The 21,215-nt window shown below is 50.7% G+C and overlaps 1 protein-coding gene across 2 annotated transcripts in view; it reads left to right on the forward strand.

The window, feature by feature from the left end:
• Positions 1-14,145, forward strand: part of Man2b1 (mannosidase alpha class 2B member 1) — a 19,607-nt gene extending 5,462 nt beyond the window's left edge. The window contains exons 8-24 of one of the 2 annotated variants that reach the window (XM_023720233.1): positions 3,162-3,247; positions 3,326-3,446; positions 3,538-3,616; positions 3,792-3,901; positions 4,256-4,363; positions 4,630-4,746; positions 6,496-6,669; positions 8,173-8,270; positions 8,342-8,459; positions 10,652-10,770; positions 10,855-10,956; positions 11,131-11,218; positions 11,341-11,421; positions 11,651-11,878; positions 12,362-12,517; positions 12,633-12,735; positions 13,924-14,145. In XM_023720233.1, the coding sequence (XP_023576001.1) occupies positions 3,162-3,247; positions 3,326-3,446; positions 3,538-3,616; positions 3,792-3,901; positions 4,256-4,363; positions 4,630-4,746; positions 6,496-6,669; positions 8,173-8,270; positions 8,342-8,459; positions 10,652-10,770; positions 10,855-10,956; positions 11,131-11,218; positions 11,341-11,421; positions 11,651-11,878; positions 12,362-12,517; positions 12,633-12,735; positions 13,924-14,033 (1,998 nt within the window). In that variant the 3' untranslated portion in view covers positions 14,034-14,145. The remainder of the gene's footprint in view (positions 1-3,161; positions 3,248-3,325; positions 3,447-3,537; positions 3,617-3,791; positions 3,902-4,255; positions 4,364-4,629; positions 4,747-6,495; positions 6,670-8,172; positions 8,271-8,341; positions 8,460-10,651; positions 10,771-10,854; positions 10,957-11,130; positions 11,219-11,340; positions 11,422-11,650; positions 11,879-12,361; positions 12,518-12,632; positions 12,736-13,923) is intronic. The other variant, XM_004635568.2, reaches the window with a different exon arrangement.
• Positions 14,146-21,215: the final 7,070 nt, after the last annotated feature.

Here is a 21,215-nt window from a genome sequence, read left to right on the forward strand (position 1 = left end):
GGGGCTGGCTGGCATGTGGTGCTGGGGGATTGAACCGCGGTCCCTGTGCTTTGTTTACCTTAGCTTGTCCCTGTGCTTTGTTTAGCTTAGCTTGTTCTTTTTTTTTGGCGGAACCAGGGATTGAACTCAGGCTCTTGCGCTTGCCAGGCAAGCGCTTATTCCACTGAGCCATCTTCCCAGCCCCTTAGCTTGTTCTAAGTAGGTGCTTCAGACCACTGAGCCATCTCACCAGCCCCTCCTTTTCTGTTGTTACTCTGTGTGACAAGTGACCACAATCTTGGCAGTTTGAAAAAACAGAAATAGCCAGGCAGGGCGGCACATGCCTATAATCCTAGCACTCAGAGGAGGCTGAGGCAGGAGGATTGCTGAGTGTTCAAGGCCAGCCTGGGCTACATAATGAGTTCAAGGCCAGCGTGGACTGCATAGTGAGACCCTGTCTCAAAAGTCAAACAAAAATGAAACAGAAACTAAGTAGAAAACTGAAAAGTAGGAATACTCGGTCTTACAGTTCTGGAGGTCAGAAGTCTGGCCTGGGTGTCCTTTGGCAAGAACAGGCGTCCTGACAGGGCCAGGAGAGAGTATATTCCCTTGCTTTTCCAGCTCCTAGAGGTGGTCACCTTCTGTCTCCAAAGCGAGCCACACAGTGTCTCTCTGACTCTGCTTCCACAACCATATTGCTTTTATCTTGACCTCGTCTTCCCTCTTCCAGATTTATCCCCTAGTTCCTTAGTACTGGGGATGGGACCCAAGGGCCTCAAACCACTGACCTATACCCCCAGCTTCCTCTTCCAGTTTTAAAGCCACGGGATTATGCTTGGCCTCTGAGATAATCTAGGATAATCTCTGTCTTAAGGTCATCTGATCAGCAACCTTAATTCCCCTTTGCCATGTTGCCAAGCTCACCACAGGTTCTGGAGATCAATTAGGACAATGTCATGTTTCTTCTACCTACTCGTGCTGATCCCTGCAGGTGGCCTGCAGTGGTGACTGTGTGCTCAAGCAGTCACTTGTTCGCAGCAGCACGGGGACCTGTCTTCCCTCTTTCACTTCAGACACCCTCTCCCGTCTATGATGTCTTCAGTCCTCAGTGTGTACAGATTTTTTTCTTGCCATTTCCCCCTAAATAATGCAATATGTGTTTACATGACAGCACCTCCCACTCACTCCGTGCACTACTGTTTCACCAAAACAGCTCTCAGGAAACATCACTGAGTGTTCTGTCCTCCCTAGCCTCTGCCTCCAGCACCTTGGCCCCCGCAAATCTCATGTCCCTGGGCTGCTCTGAGGTCACCATGTGGCTCTTTTCTCCTGCCACTGACTGCTGCTCCTTTGTTGAATTCATTTCCCAGACTCTGGAAAGGATCCTGGCTCTGTCACTTAACTGCTCTGTGACTTTGAGAAATGTCTCTAGGTGCTCAGTGCCTTACTTTTCTCATCTGTAAAATGGAAAGAATGGTGGCCTTAACCTCACAGAGGGATTAATGAGCATTTAATGGGTTCTTTGCATGATCAGTGCTTGGAAGATAAAACATCTTTGTGTTTTTTTTTTTTTTTTTTTTTTAAGCGGAACCAGGGATTAAATTCAGGCCCTTGAGCTTGCCAGGCAAGTACTTATTCTACTGAGCTATCTCTCCAGCCCCTGTGGTTGTTTTATTGCTATTATCTGTGTTGCTAAGGATGGAATCCAGGGCCTTGTGCTGCTAGGCAAGTGATCTACTGCTGAACTATATCACCAGCCCTAATTGTTTATTATTACGCTTTCTGCATGAAGACCTTCTGTCCCCCCCATCCCCTTTAAAAGAAAAAAAGTTTTTGAGAAGGGTCTTGCTATGTAGTTTGGGCTGACTTTATTTTATTTTTTTGTGGAACTGGGGATTGAACTCAGGCCCTTGCACTAGCCAGGCAAGCACTTATTCTACTGAGCTATCTCCCCAGCCCCCAGGTTGACTTTAAATTCACTATATAGCCCAGTCTGGCCTTGAACTCATGGTCATCCTCCTGTCTCAGCCTCCTGAGTGCTGGGACTATGGTTGTGTGCCTCGCATGCATGAGACCCTGGGTTTGATCCCACTAGAAAGGAAGAAGGCAGGGCACTGGCCTTGGGGGCTAGACTTCCTATGATCCTGAGCATGTGGAAGAAATGAGTGACTGAAGGCTGCGTGTGTCTGCATGTGATTGGGTCCATTTTGGTTCTCCATTCCCTACATGTTACACCAATGGACAACCAACCACAGATATTCAGAGAAATCCACAAAAATATTAGAGAAAAAGTACATCAGTACTCAATGTGTACAGATTTTTTTCTTTCCATTTTCCCCTGTGGATCGAACTCTGGTCCCTATGCTTGCCTCAGCAGGCACTTAGTCTGCTGAGCTATCTCACCAGCCCTAATACTATATATATATTTTTTTTTCTTTTTTTTCTTTTTTTTTTGGAACCGGGGATTGAACTCAGGCTCTTGCACTTGCCAGGGAAGCGCTTATTCCACTGAGCCATCTCCCTGGCCCCTAATACAATATTTACTTACATAACATTTGCCTATTGTTAAGTAATATGTATATGGGAGGATTTGGATAGGTTGTATGCAAATACTATACATTTTTATAAAGGGTTTGAACATTTGAAGATTTGGTAACCTGGGTCTTAGAACCACGCTCCCAAGGATACGAGAGGGCAGAGTGTGTATATGCATGTTTTTATACTCTTAAAGGAATGTAGGCTTTGCTACAGTCCTGCTGTTTGTGCACACCTGTAATACAGCACTTGGGTTTTTTTTTTGTTGTTGGTTTTTTTTTTTTTTTTTTTTTTTTTTTTTTTAATGTGTGTGGGTACCAGGAATCAAAGTCCTCACACTTGCTAGGCAGGTGCTCTACTACTGAGCTATATTTCTGGCCCTAATCCAGCTCTGAGGAAGTTAAAGCAGGAGGATAACAAGTTGGAGCCCAGCCTGGGTAACTTGGTGACTTAGTGAGACCCTATATCAAATTAAAAAATAATTTAGAGTTGGGAATTGCAGCTTAGTGCAAAGGCCCTGGGTTTTTTTCCTAAAAAAAAAAAAAAAAAAAAAAAAAATCAGAGAAGGCGAATCTTTGGGATGTCAGAATGAGTGTGCATGTGTGTAAGGGGGTGTGCAACTGGGGCTCACACACGACTCCCCCCAGCAGCAGGCAAATGGGAGCCGTGTCAATGTGCTCTACTCCACCCCTGCCTGTTACCTGTGGGAACTGAACAAAGCCAACCTCACCTGGTATTTGGGGAGCCTGGGGGTAGGGGAGAGGGCTAGCTTGCCCAGGCCTGCTCTGCTGTCCTTACACTTCCCCCTCAGGTCTGTGAAGAAGGATGACTTCTTTCCCTATGCCGACGGCCCCCACATGTTTTGGACTGGCTACTTTTCCAGCAGGCCAGCCCTCAAACGCTATGAACGCCTCAGCTACAACTTTCTGCAGGTGGGTGGGTGCTACCAGAGGACAACCCAGGGATAGCCCAGGGGACAATCCACGTGGCCCAGGCCCAGTGCACCTCCTTGGTGTCCCGCAGGTGTGCAATCAGCTGGAGGCGTTGGTGGGCTCGGCGGCCAATGTGGGACCCTATGGCTACGGAGACAGCGCGCCCCTCAGTAGGTGTTGGGCCTGGGGGCCCTAGGTGGGGCTGAAGCCAAAAAGCATCCCTCCTGGGGGCCCCTCTTGGAGCTTCTGAGTCAAGCATTTGTGCGTGGCGCTTTTCTTGCCTTCTTGGGGTTGAGCCAGAGAGTTCTGTGCAGAGCCCACTGACCTCAGCCCCTCTGTCCGCAGATGAGGCGATGGCGGTGTTACAGCATCATGACGCTGTCAGTGGCACCTCGCGGCAGCACGTGGCCAATGATTATGCAAGCCAGCTGGCAGCCGGCTGGGGTCCTTGCGAGGTGGGCGGGGCCGAGGAGAAAGGGCGTGGTCTAGGGTGGTGGGTGGAGCCTAGGAGTCATCTAGAGGCGGGGCTTTCAGGATGCGGGGCAGAGGTAACTTGGGGTTAAGGAAAGAGGGGGGTCGGGCGAGGGGTGGAGATTGGGAGCTGAAAGGTCCATTCCCGGGAGACAAGTACAATGTAAGGCGTGGTCTGGCCGTGGGGTGGATCCTAGGCAGGTTTGCGGGGCAGGATTGCAGGAGGCTGGGGACAGGGAGGAGAGGGGCGGGGCAGCAGTGCACCTGCTGCTGTACTGGGAGACCACCCAGATGTGGACCTGGTCAGCAGCGCACCTGCTGCTTGCGCTCTTCTCCAGGTTCTTCTGAGCAACGCGCTAGCCAAGCTCAGCGGCTCCAAGGAGTCCTTTTCTATCTGCCGCGACCTCAACATCAGCTTCTGCCCGGTCAGCCAGACATCCGCGCACGTGAGCCTGGAGTGGAGCAGAGGAGCAGGGCCGAGAAGGGCCGTGGGCAGGGCGAGGAGGCAGCGGTGCAACGGGGCAGTGGTTGGGTGGTGCCGTCTGGAAACCGTGGTTGCAGTTTTCTTTCGAGGGTCGTCCAGGAGCTGCAGGACACAGGGCAGCGTGGAGCTTGGGCAGATACTCCTGAGGTCGCTGTGGGATATTGCTGTGTCCGTGGGTAGGCTGGAGAAGGCCTGCTGTGACCCGTCCCCTCCCTGCTTCCCACACAGTTCCAGGTCATCGTTTATAACCCCCTGGGGAGGAAGGTGGATCAGATGGTGCGGCTGCCTGTCAGCGAAGGCCTTTTCCTCGTAAAGGACCCCAGAGACAAGACTGTGCCGAGCAAGGTGAGCCCACTCAGTGAGTACCACCCGCCTGAGGCAGTTTCCTTCTGTTCTTTGAGCCCAGGGCACTTTCACTGAGGTACATCTTCAGCTCTTCTTACTTTTTGTTTTTTGAGACAGGGTCACTCACTCCGTGTGGTTCAGGCTGATCTTGAGCTCTCTTGAATTTTGATCCTCCTGCCTCAGCCTCCCAGAGTTCTGAGATTATAGCAGTGTGTCTCCAGATTTGGTTTCTCCCCGCTCTAATGGACACTTCCCACAAGTGTCTTCCTGCTCTATATATCTGATGCTTCTGCCTCTGAATATCTGCTCCCCTTGGAAACGTCCACCTCCCATGATTGGTCTGATTTTTTAATATCCTGTCTTGAAAGTTTCTTCCTGTTCTGGACAGCCCTGTCATCCCAGAAGCCTTCCCTTGAGGCTCTTTCTCCCCCAAGAATCTTTCCTTCGTTCTTGTGCCTGAAAGATTTCTTTTAGGGATGGCATGTGTTTGTCCTCTCAGCAGAGAGGGAGGCTGAGGTAGGAGGATTGAAAGTTCCAGTCCTAACTGGACAACTTAGTGAGACTTGATCTCAAAATATGCACACATAAATTAATTAATAAGTAGATAGATAGATAGATAGATAAGGCTGGAGATGTAGCTCCGTGGTTGAGCATCTCTGGATTTGATTAACAGATCTACAAAGAAAAAAATAAAACTCTTCCATTTCCTCTCTCATTTTTCCCTGACTCCCAGTCTCCTTCCCACTCATGAATTTTTTTCCTACCTTGAGAAACCTTCTCTGCCACTATTATCATCATCATCAACATCATTATCATTATTATTATTTTATGTATTTGTTATAGGGTTCCACTACACAGCTTGGATTCCTTACACAGTAGTAATCCTCCTGTTTTCAGCCTCCCCGGCGCTGCAATTATAGGTGTGCATCACCAGACTGGGTCTCAGTGACTGGCTCTGTGCGCCCTGGAGTGAGGCCAGTGCGGCATGTGGTGCCAGGTCCCTGTGCTTACCTAAGCAGGCACTTAGTCCCCTGAGCTATCTCACTGGCCCTCTGCCATTATTATTATTAGTATTATTATCATGATCATCATCATTATTTTTTGTGGCCAGGTCAGCCCACCGTGGGGGTGGGACTGGCATGGCATATAGTGCTGGGGACTGAACCGTGGTCCCTGTGCACTTGCCTAAGCTTACCTAAGCAGGTGCTTTAGACCACTGAGCTATCTTCCCGGCATTATTATTATTATTATTAGCTTTTTTTGAGACAGCTCTTGCTATGTAGCCCAGGCCTGTCTCCTGAGCACTGGGGTTACAGGTATATGCCACCATGCCTGGCTTATCATTGTTGTTATGATGCTGGGGTTGGAACCCAGTGCCAAGTGTATACTAGGCAAGTGCTTACCAGTGAGTCACACCTCTGCCACCTTCTCTTTAATCTCTTTCTTGGGATCTTACACCTCCTTCTCCCTATTCTAGGACTCTTACGCCTCACTGAGTTGATGCCTCCACTCTTTACTTATTCATCCATTTATCTGTTTATTTGAAATAGGGTATTAATATATAGTCTAGGCTGACCTTGAACTCACTATGTAGCCCAGACTGGCCTTGAACATACTCTAGTGATCCTTCTGCCTCTCCCTCCTGAGTGCTAGGATTTTGGTGTGTACCACCATGCTTGGCTGCTGTCTACTTATGAATGGCCTGTTTCATCCTTATAGTCTTTTGACTCCATTTCCCTTTTGACCAAGGTGGTGGAACTTCCCAACACTGGCAACACAGAACTCCTTTTCCCAGCATTGGTGCCTGCTTTGGGCTTCAGCATCTACTCCGTAACCCAGGTGTCCATCCGGAGACCCCGGGCCCACCTTCGACAGCCCAGGCCCCAGAAATCTAGGTCCCCCATCCTGTCTATCAAAAATGAGGTAAGACCCTAACTCGTCCCTTCCTTCCTCTGTGACAAATTGAAAATGTCATCGTAGGCTACAGGTCAGGAGGTCCCTGGTCTCTGGTTTGTTGTCACTGTGTCCTTGATGAGTGACCTCAGTGTCCTTCCTGGGGCTGTCGTGAGGGTCCAACGTGACTATGGGTAATGTGCGGCATTTCTGTCAGAGCTGATGGTGGGAGGGGGGGACATGCCATGTCAGAGGAGGGCCTCAGATGAAGTGACATTTATCTTGAGACCCCCAGCTGAGGGTAGCTCAGTGGTACAGTGATTGCTTCATGTGCATGAGGCCCAGGGCTCTGCCCCCAGCACTGCAGTAAATAAGTAAGTACCTGACAGAGAGATCAGACAGGCAGAACACAGCAGACACAGAAACTTTCAGACTTTTTTTTGAATGGGGAATCAAACTCAGGACCTTGCATTTGGCAGGCAGGCACTTGTACCATTGAGCTATATCCTGGGAAGAAACCCTCAGATATTTAAAATGCCTTTATTAGTACATGTTCATAGTTCATCGTAGGGAGTTAGCATATGTGCATAACCACCTTAATTCTTTTTCTTCCCCTTGGTCCCCTCCCTGATCACTTGGTCTTCCCTTTTACAAAGGATTTGTGTCACTATTTCCTGTTAGCTGTCTCTTACTTTGCTCTTTATTTACACCTTGGGTGTCTCATATAAAATAAACCATGTGATATTTAAGCTCATATATCTGATTTATTTCGCTTAATATTACGGTTTCCAGGTACATCTGGTTTCCTATAAATGACTTAAGTTCATCCTTTTTTATGGTAGAGCAGTATTCCAGTGTGTGTAAATACCACATTTTTTGCATCCATTCATCTGTTGATGGACATGTAAGTTACTTCCCAGTTTTAGCTATTCTGAGCCGTACTGAAAACCCTCAGATTGTGTAGGCCTCGAGGCCCAAGACTTCGGCTCTTCCTGTGAAGAAGCCATGAACTGGACAGGGTTGTATTGAAAGTGCTATGGACGCTGGGTATGGCGTTGCACAGTGTAATCCTAGCACTCGGAAGGCTGCGGTAGAAGAAGTGCTGTGAATTCAAGGCCTGGGCTCCATGGTGAGACCTTGCCTCAACCTGCCACCCTCCAGAATTATGGAGTCTGGGCAAAGCCTCCTGAGTGCTGCGGTTAGGGCAGGCAGCACTGCACCAGGCTGGTGGAAGCTGAGACTGAACTGAGCTGCCCTCTGGCTGGTGTGTGGTAAGCAGGTCACAGGGCATGAGCATAGAGGGAGGGGACAGGAATAGGTGACTGTGTGGCTCTGCAGGGCCCTGGAGGGACAAGAAGTGACTGTGTCGTAGGTCAAGGATGAGGCTGAGGGAGACAATGCAGGATTTGTAATAGAATCAAATGTGAAAGTGTGGACACTGAGGTGACTGGAGTGCTCTCTATGTCCTGGAAGGGGAGGCGCTGCCGCTGGCCGCAGCCCTGGGCAGTAATACCTGGCTTTCCCCCCATGCAGTACCTTCAGGCTACATTCCACCCTGACACAGGGTTCTTGAGGACGATTGAGGTCCTGGACCGGAAACTCACGCTGGCTGTGAGCCAGGCCTTCTTCTGGTGAGAGAGGACTGCTGGATGGGCTGGGGCCACAGCCAGGCCATTCCCTGACTCATCCGTACTGGCTGCAGGTACAATGCCAGTACTGGAGACAAGCAAAGTGATCAGGCATCTGGTGCCTACATCTTCAGACCGAGCCAAGCAAAGCCAATTCCCGTGAGCCACTGGGCACAGACGCAGCTGGTGAAGGTCTGGAGCCACATGGAGGAGGGCACTTGGGGACGGGAGGTGGTGGTGGAGCCATCCTGACTGGGTGTGAAGGTCACAGCTACTTGTAGGAGGGGCACTTCCCACCCATCCACATCTGCCATGGGTGTCAGAAGTTGAGGGGCAGGGAGAGAGCCAGGGATAGCTACTTGAAGAGTTCCTCTGGCCAGGTGTGGTAGTAATTCCAGCACTCCTGGAGGCTGAGGCAGGAGGATCGCAAGTCTGAGCCCAGCCTGAGCAGCTTAGTGACTTAGCTAGACCTTGTTTCAAAATAAAAAATTTAGAAAAGAAAAATTTAAAAAACGGCTGGGGTGTAGCTCAGTGGAAAGGCCCTGGGTTCAGTTGCCAGTACCACACACACACACACACACACACACACACACACACACACACACACACACACAGAGTTTGGCAAGCTCACATTTATATCAGGGATACGGAAGAATTTTACTTGGAGAGTGACTTGGGTGCAAATCCGAGGATGCACTGGACAGGAAGCAGTGGTTTCCTAGGGCTTCTACTGACATTTTCCCTGAAATAGGAATAGGGCAGATAACGGCAAGACTCACCTTTGTGCAGGGTTAAGAGCCTCAAATTAGATGTGGTCCCCTTGAGGAGTCCCTGGATCGCAGAACTGGGATACTCTTTGGCCTGTTGTAACAGTTATCCAAATTAACTGCCTATCAGAAAGTCTGGGGCCAGGGAGATGGCTCAGTAGAATAAGTGCTTCTCTGGTAAGCTTAAGGGCCTGAGTTCAAGCTCTGGTTCCACCAAAAAGAAAAAAGAAAAGAAAAGAAAGTCTGGCTGGGCCATTCAGGGAAGGTGGGGCAGCTCCACAGTGTTGTGGCTTGTATCTCATCCCCCCAAAGCTGTATTTTGTCCCAGTAATGAGGAAAAAAGTAACTGAGAGAGACACTCTGCCAGTTCCCGTTTATCTTCTTGCTCTTCTTCACTATTCAGCTCTTACCTCATGGTCCGATGTGGCTGCTCAAGCCCCAACTATCACATCCACATTTGAGACATTTGGAGAGGGAAAGGGTCAAGAAGCATTGTTTATACCATCTTGATTATTTTCCGTGGGGCAGACTGCGGTCACACAGCTACTGATAACCTCAGTGTAGTCTTCATACAAGGTAGTCACGTGCCAATCTTGACCTTTAATCTGAGGAGGGGGAATCGGGTGCTAGGAGACGGCAAGCACATATCATTTTTATCAGTACATGTTTGTTGTGTGTGATATTTACATCCTATAGAGTTGATTCTTGTAAACAACACATCTTAATTCTTTTTTTGGTACTGGGCATCGAACGTAAGACCTTACACTTGCCAGGCAGGTGCTGTGCCACTGAGATATATCCCTGGCCCTTTAATTCTTTTTTCACCCCCTTCTTCCCTCTCCCTCTCTCCTTTCATCTCTTGGTCTCTTTCCCATTTGCAAAAAAAATTATCTCCCTGGTCCTATTGTTTTTCTTTAATTTTGCTCTTTGTTTAGCTATTGCTTTTCTTTTTTTTTTATTATTTTATTTATTTATTCATTGTGTGTGTGTGGCCAGCTCAGCCCACCAGGGGGTGGGGCTGGCTGGCATGTGGTGCTGGGGGATTGAACTGCGGTTCCTGTGCTTTGCCAAGCTTGTTCCAAGTAGGTGCTTTAGACCACTGAGCCATCTCTCCAGCCCCTAGCTATTGCTTTTCTCATAGAAAAGAAACCATGTTATTTTAAGCTTGTGCATCTGTTTATTGTTTCTCCTAATAATATGGTTGTTTGTTTTTTTTTTTTTTTTCCGGAATTGGAAATTGAACTCAGGCCCTTGCACTTGCCAGGCAAGCGCTCATTCTACTGAGCCATCTCCCCGGCGCCAATAGCATGGTTTGAAGATGCATTCATTTTCCTCCAAATGACTCCAGCTTATCCTTCTCTATGGCACAGTAGTGCTCCATTGTGCATAAATGCCACATTTTCTTTACCCATTCATCTGTTGAGCATATAGGTGACTTCCAAGATTTAGTTGTGTTGCTTTAGAAGTGGGCAGATCCAGAAAGTGTGGATGGGTTTCCATGTTCTCCATAGGATTGACCCTGACTTAGGCCTTTTGGGGGTTCCCAGCAGAGGGCCATTTTCAGGGATACCCTCCGCCCCAGTGTGGCTGACACCTCTCCACCCTGTGTGCCCACAGACAGCCTTGGTGCAGGAGGTCCACCAGAACTTTTCTGCCTGGTGCTCCCAGGTGGTTCGCCTGTACCCTGGTCAGCGTCACCTGGAACTTGAGTGGACAGTGGGGCCAATACCTGTGGGGTAAGTGGCCCAGGCTGGGACTGGAGCAGGGGACAGGGCAGAGTGGAGTTTAGGTGAGGCTCATACCGGTCTCTTTGGGCCCAGGGACAAGTGGGGGAAGGAGGTGATCAGCCGCTTTGACACACCCCTGAAAACCCTTGGAGTGTTCTACACGGACAGCAATGGCCGGGAGATCCTGGAGAGGAGGTGAGAACTCTGAGGACCTTGCAGCATGGTTGGTGCCAAGCTGAGGCCAGGGGTGGGGGGCAGCAGCAACCGCTGACTGAGAAATGTAGGTGGGACAGGATACGGGCTGTGTGTGTGTGTGTGGGGGGGACACTGGACCTTGACCTGACCCCACCCCACCCCACCCCACCCCAGGCGGGATTATCGACCTTCTTGGGATCTAAACCAGACTGAACCGGTGGCTGGAAACTACTATCCAGTCAACAGCCGCATTTACATCACGGTAGTACTCTGTGCCTCCCCACCCACCTATCCTGCAGCCTTCATTCCCAGCATCTTTCATTTCCCGGATACCTGGGACAGAGACCGTGAGGCCCTTTCCCTCACTGCCGCTCATCTTCCCAGGATGGGAAGATGCAGTTGACGGTGCTGACTGACCGCTCCCAGGGGGGCAGCAGTTTGAGAGACGGCTCCCTGGAGCTCATGGTGAGTGGATCCCAGCCCTGCAAATGAATTTTCACCCAGGCGGCTTGCTGGAATACTAATTTGAGAGAATTCCATTTGTATGTTTGTCTTCCTCTCTTTGGGGGGCTTGGAGGGTACTATGGATTGAACCTAGGAATTTAGTATTGAGCTATACCCTATTTAATTTTGAGACCGGGTCTTGCTAAGTCGCTCAGGTGAGACTCATTCTGTCCTGCCCCCCCCCCCCCAGGTGCACCGACGGCTGCTGAAGGACGATGGCCGCGGAGTGGGAGAGGCATTGCTGGAGTCTGGGTCCGGGGTGTGGGTGCGTGGGCGTCACCTTGTGCTCCTGGACACGGCCCATGAGGCAGCCGTGGGACACCGGTTGCTGGCTGAGAAGGAGCTGCTGGCCCCGCAGGTGGTGCTGGCCCCAGGGCGCGGCTCCTCCTACCACCACAAGGCAGCCCCGAGCAAGCAGGTGAGGGGTGAAGGGCAGCAAAGGGACCCCGAGGCCAAACCCCATCCCACACCCTGGTCTCAGTTCTAGTGCCAGCGCTCGTCCCTCCTTGGTCAGTGCCAGCCCAGCCCCTCCTTTACACACACGCACACACAGACACACGCATGCACACATAGTTCTGCACCTTCAGGACTGAGACCTGCAAGGCCCAGTCTGCCACATCCCATACCCTCTCTTCCTTACTTCAGTCCCTAGGGTCTCTTGAATCTGCCTGCTCCTCCCGGGATAAGCTAGCCGCAACACTAAAACTCAAGGCAACAGACAGTTGAGCCCCACCCCTACAGCCTAGTTGTTTAGACAGAACAGCTGAGCCTGGCCCCCAAAATTTGTCCTGACTACAGGAAGCTAAGCTCCGCCCCCACAATCTCATCTCCCAAGTGTGCAGTGGATTCCCGCCCCTCTCTACCCAGGCCCCGCCCCATCTAAGCCCCGCCCCTTCCACAGTTCTCAGGCCTGAACAGGGAGCTGCCGCCCTCTGTGCACCTGCTCACCTTGGCCCGCTGGGGACCTGACATGCTGCTGCTGCGGTTCGAACACCAGTTCGCCCTGGGGGAGGATTCAAGCCGCAACCTGAGTACTCCTGTGGTCTTGGACTTGAGGGTGAGGAGGGCAGAAGTGGGAAGGGGCAGGAGAGAGAGCAAAGAGAGGCACGGAGGTGCCGTTTAGCTTTGTGTACCACTCAGCCGGGCCCATCCACTCTCCGCTCTGTCCGCAGGACCTGTTTTCCACCTTCACCATCACTCACCTGCAGGAGACTACTCTGGCAGCCAATCAGCCCCGGGCCAGCGCCTCCAGGCTCAAGTGGACACCAGAGACTGGTAGGGACCTGGTGGGCCTCTGTCTGGCTCAGCAGCTGGGGCATTCTGGGAGAGGCGTGGGAATGTGTGCTGTGACCCGGTGGAGAACTTGACTTGGCTCCTGACCCAAGCTGGGGGTTCAGGGTCAGAAGTGGGTCCAGCCAACCTGCAATACACTTGAAGGTTTGGTGACTCCCAGGAATAAGAAGGGCAGTGCCTAGAAATTGGAGACGCTAGGTGTGGTGGTGCACGCCTGTTGTCCCAGCACCCGGGAGGCTGAGGCAGAGTATTGCTGTGAATTTGGGGCCAGCCTGGACTACACAGTGAGTTCAAGGCCAGCCAAGAATACATGGTGAGGGGCTGGAGAGATGGCTCAGTGGAATAAACACTTCCTTGGCAAGTGCAAGGGCCTGAGTTCAATCCCCGGGTTCCGCAAAAAAAAAAAAAAAAGACAGAAAGAAAAAAGAATACATGGTGAGATCCTGTCTTGAAAAAATGAAAAAGGTCCTGGTGTGGTGGTGCGCGCCTGTAATACCAGCACTCAGGACCTGAAGCAGGATGATTGCTGTGAGTTTGAGACTAGCGAAGGCTACAAAGTGAGTTCAAGGCAAGCCTGAACCACATAGCAAAATCCTGTCTCAGGGGCCGGAGAGATAGCTCAGTAGAAGGTCCTGAGTTCAATCCCCAGTACCAGAAAAAACAAAAACAAACCACCAACCAAACAAAAAATTCCTATCTCAAAAAGACAAAAACAAGGGCCAGGGATATAGCTTAGAGGCTTGAGCACCTGCCTGGTAAGCACAAGGTCCTGAGTTCGATCCCTGGTACCACAAAAACAAACAAACAAACATAACCTTAGTCTCAAAAAGAAAAACAAGGTGCTGGGTTGAGAGCTCAGTAGAATAAGTGCTGCCTGGCAAGTGCAAGGGCCTGAGTTCAAAGCCCAGTTCCACCAAAAAAAAAAAAAAAAAAAAAAAAAAAGAAAAAAAGAAAAAAAGAAAAGAAAAAAATCCCCAAGAGAATTTAGGGATATCAGAGTAGTATTCAGGTCAGGGTAGTATTCAGGTCAGGGCAGTGGTTTAAGGTCTGTGCACGATGTCCTGGGTATAGATTTTTGGGGGTGTATGGCTGTGTTCAGACACAGGGGTCAGAGCATAAAGGAGTGAAGTTGAGGAAGTCAGCGCCCCTCATTCTCTACCCCTCCCCTAGGTCCCACCTCCCACCCCACTGTGCCCAGGCTGGACCCTGCCTCCATCACGCTGCAGCCCATGGAAATCCGCACCTTTGTGGCTTCAGTCCAGTGGAAAGAGGATAGCTAGACCTGCGGGAGGTGCCCTAGCTCTGGGCATGCGGCCGACTCCCTATCCTCCTCTTGGTGCTGCCGCCGCCACCATCCACAAAAGCCATTAAAATTCTACTAGTGAGATTCAGGTCATGTGTGAGTGCGTGTGGTGGTTTTGGTTTGGGGGAGGGGTATGGAAAAAGGGATCCAGAAAATTCAGTAGACTGGATCTCAGCTCCAAACTGGTTCCTGGTGGGAAGGCTGCTCTCCAGCTGAACCTTCGCACCGAGAACCACGGTCTCATCCCACCCCACCCATCCTCCTCTGCTTCCTGCTCTGATCCTTTGACCACTTGGGCACTGACAACTGTCTTCAGCAGCCAGTGAAGGCAAGCCTGGGCTGGATGTGCGCTCAGAGAACCTGATACACCCTGGGTCCTCCCCATCCTGGTCTTGAGGTGTTATCTTTAGAGCAAGGGACCAGGGAGGGCCTGGAGGACAGGGTGGACCCAGAGGCAGGTCCCCGTTTGCAGCCATGGAGGGGTAGCTGGAGATGCAGGCCTTGCAGGAGGTAGTTTGTTGCACCCTGGGTTTTGGGGTCTGGTATGCAAGAAGCCTGGGCTAAACTATTCATGTATTCCTTTGGTTTCTTGGGACAGAGTCTCCATTTGCAGTCCTTGCTGGCCTTGAACTCACTATGTAGTCCGGGCTGGCGTGAACTTGTGGCAGTCTTGCTGCCTCAGCCTCCTGAGTGCTGGGATGACACATGTGCTCCAGCACACCCAAGATCTATATCTAAACTTGGTCAAGGAGAACTGACACCCCCCTCCCCCAGCTGTGCCAGCCTTGTGCATGCACATCCCTGTATGGCAAGGAACGACATCCCAGGCCTACCTGCAACCTGCCTGCTACAGACAAGGACGAGGAGAGAGGACTGAGCTCTGTAACTGTGTGGCTATTATTGCTGTGCCTTCTGGAACAGATGTGTAAACTCCTTCTAGAAGGACCGCCGAGCTAGGACCCTGCACAGTGGCTCATCGTTGGAGATGCCAACTGTTGGTGTTCCTTAGTCTCCCTTTGATGACAAGGCCTGGCCCAGGGTTGATAGGAAAGCCAGGGAAGGGTGACCCTTGGTGGCATGGGTCGTCAGGATGCCAGAGTGGGGAGGTGTTTTAGCCACTTCTTGTTGCAGGGGCACAATACCTGGCCCTCACAGTTTAATGGAGAAGTGGTTTATTTGGGCTCAGGGATGCAATCTATGGCCTGCTGGCTTCCGAGCAGAGACCGTGGGGGAAGAGCCTGGTGGAGGATGGCTGTTCATCCATGGCAGCCAGGAAGCAGAGAGAAGGGAGGTGTGAGGGTGGGAGCACAGCCTGCCAGGCCTGTCCTCAGTGACCCCTCCAGCCGGGCCCCAGGTCCTAACAGCATGTCAGCCCTGAATTCTACCGTGGATGGGTCTACCATGAGTACAGCACCCTCGGGATCCAAGTAACAGGAAGTCTCATCTCTGAACACAGGAGGCTTTGGGGGGATATCTTATTTTATTGTTATTTCTTGATTTTCGAGATAAGGTCTTGATACGTAGTTCAGCACTAGGGAGGCTGAGGCAAGAGGATTGCTGTGAGTTTGAGGCCAGCCAGGGCAACAAAATGAGTTCAAGGGCAGCCTGAACTTCATAATGAGACCTTGTTTCAAAAAGACATAAATAAATAAAATAGAAATTTGGGAAAGGAAGAACCTCTCTCCTGGAAGATAGGCAAAAACAAACAAACCCAAAATAAGTAAAACAGAGGCTGGTGACATGGCTCAGTGGCACAGAGTCTGTCTGGCAAGCACAAGGTCATGAATTTGATTCCCAGTACCAAACAAAAACAAAAACCCCACAATAAAACCATAGCCCAGTGTGGTAGCACAGCCTGTTATCCCAGGACTGAGGAGGCTGAGGCAGGAGAATTGCTAAGTTCAAAGCCAGCCTGGGCTACCTAGTGAGACCTTGTCTCAAAGCAAAACAAGCAAAGGAAAAACCACAACCCTTTCCTGCTCCCTCCACGGCCCTGTTGGAGGCACTGTGCCCCTCCCTGCTCTCCCTTAACCTCTCACCTTCTCTGAAGGAGTCCCATCCAGAGCTGGGCTCAGGGCCAAGCCCTTCCTCCCCCCGCCCCCAGTGCCCCTTATGCTGCCAGTGCAGTAAAAGCTGGATCCAGATGGAAAACGTCTGCATCAGGAACTCCAAGATGGGCCTCAGACTCTGCATCTCTAGCAAGTGCTCAGGGGATGGTGACAGTGCTGGGCTGGGGGCCACCCTGGAGCGCTGCTGAGCTGCATCTTTATGGGCTGATGGGGACTTGGCCACTATACTTTGTTAAGCAGAAAAGAAGAAAGCTATATGGAATAGACCCCTGGCAGTGGAAACTTGCTTTCCAGGACTACATGTGTGACATGTCCCTGTCCCCAGGCCAGTGAAAAAATTTATGATTCTTGTTCCTTTCTTGACTCCAGACTCCAGGGGGCAGCATTTACATCATGGTCTTTGTGAAGAGTGCTCTTGGGAGTTGTGCAGTGTGGAACCTGAACTACTGCACCCGGCAGCCTTGTTCCTGGGTGTCTAGCCTCCCCAGCCTCTTTTTTTTTTTTTTTTTTTTTTTTTTTGCACTTCAGCAGCTTTCCCAGGGGTCAGAGCTGGGTAGAAACCCACAGAGGCCAACTGTGGTCGGTCCCAGCTCGCTCTTCCTGTGCCACCCCGGAAGTGTCTTCCCATCTCAGAAATTGGTGTTCATATATAAAAATGAGATCAGTAGTATACACCCGCCAACTGTTCCTGGGGTGTGTATCTTCCTTCCTAGCATCTAGCACCATCTCCATTGGAGCCCATTTATCTTGTTTACCTTGTTGGCGTCTCCTCTCAAATGTTAGTTCTGAGGAGCGGGGAATTTTGTCTGTCTTGTCCACCGCTGCATTCTTGCCCTTTGGGTAGAGTGTGCACATAGTGGGTGTGCTGTGGTTTGAGTGGGTCCCCAAATTTCATGTGTTGGAATTTAATCCCCAAAGTCACATATTAGTGATATTTCAAAGGTGGTCCTTTTTTTTTTTTTTTTTTCTCCTTACCAGTATTGGGGATTGAACACAGGGACTTCACACTTCCTTTTTATATTGAGACAGAGTCTGAATTGTCCACACTGGGCTTAAACTTGTGATCCTCCTGCCTCAGCCACCCAGAGTGCTGGGAGGACAGGCGTACACCACCACTCCTGCCTGCTGAGAGGTAAAACTTTTGAGAAGTGATTGTGCCATGAAGAAAAGCCCCTTCGAACAGCTCTGTCCCTGCCTAGATTGGTGGGTTAATGAGTCACAGAGGGCATGGCTTTACTCTAGCACATGCGCTCTCTGGACTTCCTGGTATCCAGAGCCATGAGCCAAATAAACATCTGCTTATACATTTTCTGGCCTCAGGTGTTTGGTTATAGAAACGGAAGTTGGACAAAGTCAACAGGTGTGGTGGCACAGGCCTGTGATCCCAGCTCTCGGGCCACTTTGTGTTAGGATTTCCACCTGAGGCCCCTGCGAGCCCTTGTGTACTCCGAGGCAGTTCTTCTGGAAGGTGACTGGATTACTGGGGTGCTGCCGCTGGTTTGGTGTTAGGAGTTGGGCCTGGTTGGAAGCGGTGGGTCACTGGGGTGCAGTCCCGAGGGGTGGAGCTCCCCATCCACCTTTTGTTCTCCACTTCCTGGCTACCATGAGGTAAGCAGCTTTTCCCCGCTCAGGCCCTTCCCTCCCAGATGTTGATCATGCAAGGATGGAAATTTCTAACTGTGAACCAAAATTGACCTCTCTTTTCTGTTATGGGTGTTGGGTATTTTTTGGTCACCTTGCAACAGAGCTTCCCTTGACTCAGATTGTCCCTCAGATCTCAAAAATTCAACCTGAGCTAGGAAACCAGGACTGAGGTGGGAATTGATCAGCTGCTGCTACCCCTGAGCGCGGCCCTCCACGTGGGATCCTGCTGCTGTGCCTGGACCAATCTGAGCCTGTGGGTCAGCAGGTGCAGATCTGGAATCCATTTCTGATCTTCCCTCTTGATGTCTAGTGAAAGCTTTTCCTGAAGCTTTGTGTTTTAATTTTAATTTCTGTTCTCATTGAAGCAAGGACCCATGGTGGTCAGTTTCATGAGAGGGGGAAGGAGTCCCAGGCAGGGTCAGGGCCTGCACCTCATTATATCTCAAGGGCCCAGGGCTGGAATGATTCAGTGTGGCGCATCCTCCCTGATGGTTGGGGACCAGAAGGGATGACATTTTGGTGAGGATGACATCAGGCAGCTTGTGTGGGGGTGAGAAGGGGGCTGGGCCTCAGTCACCCATGATCTGTGCCCTTCCTGTTGTTTCTCTGTCAGTCACCCAAAAAGGGGACCTTCCTATGCTCCACCCACCACCCCACACACCTGGTTTCTTGACCACAGCTCCCTGCTCCTCTTGCCCCTTCTTGCACCCTCCTGTCCGGTGCTGTTTGGGCTACATCAGGCAGGAGCTGTATTAGCATTGTGTGGGCAAAGCGGGTACTGGGGTGCAGGTGGAAATTCTGAGCCGTGGCACGCTCTGCTGGATGGGAGCTCCGAGGCTGTGGGTAGTTCAGCTCTGGGCAAGGCCCTGGGGAAGAACTTGCTTCTGGCTAAGGGGCCACGCATACACCTCTATTTCACGTTGAATGCTGGAGATGCCTCGGGCTGCTGCTGCCTCCTCAAGGGTAGCTTGCTGGTTTTGGGAGCACAAGTGGACCTGCAGGGCCTTGGCCTCAGGCGTGATCGAAGTCAAGGCTTGGCAGGTGCAATAGTCATTGATGGGTTCAACAAACATTCACTGAGCATTACGTTACTGTGTGCCAGGCAGTAGGAAGCAGTGAACAAGACAGATGCAAACCCGTGCTCTCCTGGAGCAGAGCTGCAGATAGGGGAAAAACAGGCAGCGACACGATCAAGAAGCGACCGCTATAAAAAGGCAGATGGTGATCCAGATTAAGGGGGAAGTAATGTGTGCAGTGTGTGAGAAGGGCTGACTTGCAATCTCTCTAGAGCCGTTTTAGAGGATCTCACTGAAGGTGACACTGGAGCAAAACTTCCTGTCTCTCCCCCCAGGGCCTTGGCGGGCCTCCTTTACCCCTCCTCCTCGCATCCATGTGATTTCTCTCTGGCTATCTCCTTCAGTCCGTTTTAAATGTTCCTTTCTATCTTTATTTTCTTTTTTCTTTCTTTCTTTTTTTTTTTTGTATTTTGGGACAGGATCTTGATCTGCAGTTCAGGCTCCCTTGAGCTCACTTTGTAGCCCAGGCTGGACTTGAATTTGCAGTGGTCCTCCGGCTTCAGCCTCCCGAGTGCTGGGATTACAGGCGTGCACTACACCTAGCTTGGCCCTTCTCCCTTTCTACAAGAACTTTTCCTAACCATTTAAAAAAAAAAATGAAGACTAGGGCCAGTGAGATAGCTCAACGAACTAAAGTGCCTTCTTAGGCAAGCACAGGCAAGTGTGGGGAACGCAGTTCGATCCCTGGAACCACATGCTTCACCAGCCCCACCCCTGGGGCAGGCTGAGCCAGTCATTGAGACCAGGTATGGTGGTGCACACCTATAATCCCATCACTGGGGAGGCTGAAAGCAGGAGGATCACCACGAGTCCGAGCTGCATAATGAGACCCTGCAACAACCAAATACATAAAAAAAAAAGACCTAACCAGATGTGATGACACACACCTGTGACCTTAGCGCTGAGAGGCTGAGGCAGGATGACCACTGTATGTTCTAGGCCAGCCTGGGCTACATAGTGAGACTATCTTTAAAAAAAGGAATTTTTGGAAGGCTGAGGCAGGAGGATCCCAGGATTTGTTTTGGCTTTCTAAGACAGGCTGTCACTATGTAATTCAGGCTGGCCCTGAATTTACTGTGTAGCCCAGGTTAGCCTTGAACTCACAGTGATCCTCCTGTCTCAGCCTCCTGAATGCTGGGATTACAGGTGTGCACCCATGATGGGCTTGAGCCTGGGAATTTCAGGTCAGCCTGGGCAGCACAGTGAAAGCGCGCGCGCGCGCACACACACACACACACACACACACAGAGCAAGAATTTAATGGTTGTTTTAGTTCATTATTATTAAAGAATGACTTTTATGTGTAACTTTCTGATTCCTCTAAACCTCACTATTCATTTCTCTTTTTTGTTCCTTTTCTTTTTGAGACAGGGTCTTGCTATGTAGTTTAGGCTGAACTTGAACTCACTATGTAGCCCAGCTGGCCTTGGACTCATGGTGATCCTCCTGCCTCAGGCCCCTGAGTGCTGGGATTACAGGTGAGCACCATCATGCCTGGATAAACTTTTAATATTGAGACAGGGTCTTATCAAGTCACTCTTTTGCCCAAGCTGGGCTCAAACTTGCCATCCTGACTCTGCCTCCCAAGTGCTAGCATCACAAGCAGGTGCCATTTCTCCTGACTGAGTAGTCACTTCTTTTTTTTTTTAAATTTATTTATTTTATTTATTTATGTGTGTGTGTGTGTGTGTGTGTGTGTGTGGCCAGCTCAGCCCACCAGGGGGCCGGGCGGGCTGGCATGTGGTACTGGGGGATTGAACTGCGGTCCTTGTGCTTTACTTGGCTTAGCTTGTTCTAAGTAGGTGCTTTAGACCACTGAGCCATCTCACCAGCCCCAGAGTATTCACTTCTTTACTTGCCAAATATTTACTAAGCACCTAAACTTAGTTCATTGTTCATAAAGAACAGACATTTCTTTCTTACCATTCTGCAGGCAGGAAGTACAAGATCAAGGCACAGGCAGGTTTGAAATGTGTGTGAGATCTACATCCAAGATGGCGCCAGAGTGAGATAGCTCAGTGGACTAAGCACCTGCTCAGACAAGCGCAGGGACCTGGGTTCAATCCCTGGCACCACGTGGCACACCGGCCCTACCCCCAGGTGCGCTGAGCTGGCCACTGAGACCAGGCATGGTGGTGCACTGGGGAGGCTGACAACTGGAGGATCACCACAAGTCTGAGCTGCGTAGTGAGACCCTGTACCAAATACATTTATATATAAAGAAATGGCAACAGAGGGGACTGCAGCAGGACAGAGAGGATGGAAGGGACAGCTTGCTGTCTCCTCTTGTGTAAGGGCATCCATCTCATTCCCTAAATTAATCCTTTGCCAAAAGGCCCCACGTCTTAGTGCTGCCGAAGCAGGATAGCC

The sequence above is a fragment of the Octodon degus genome, unplaced genomic scaffold (genome assembly GCF_000260255.1).
Source record: "Octodon degus isolate 3935 unplaced genomic scaffold, OctDeg1.0 scaffold00073, whole genome shotgun sequence".
Classification (NCBI taxonomy): Eukaryota; Metazoa; Chordata; class Mammalia; order Rodentia; family Octodontidae; genus Octodon; species Octodon degus.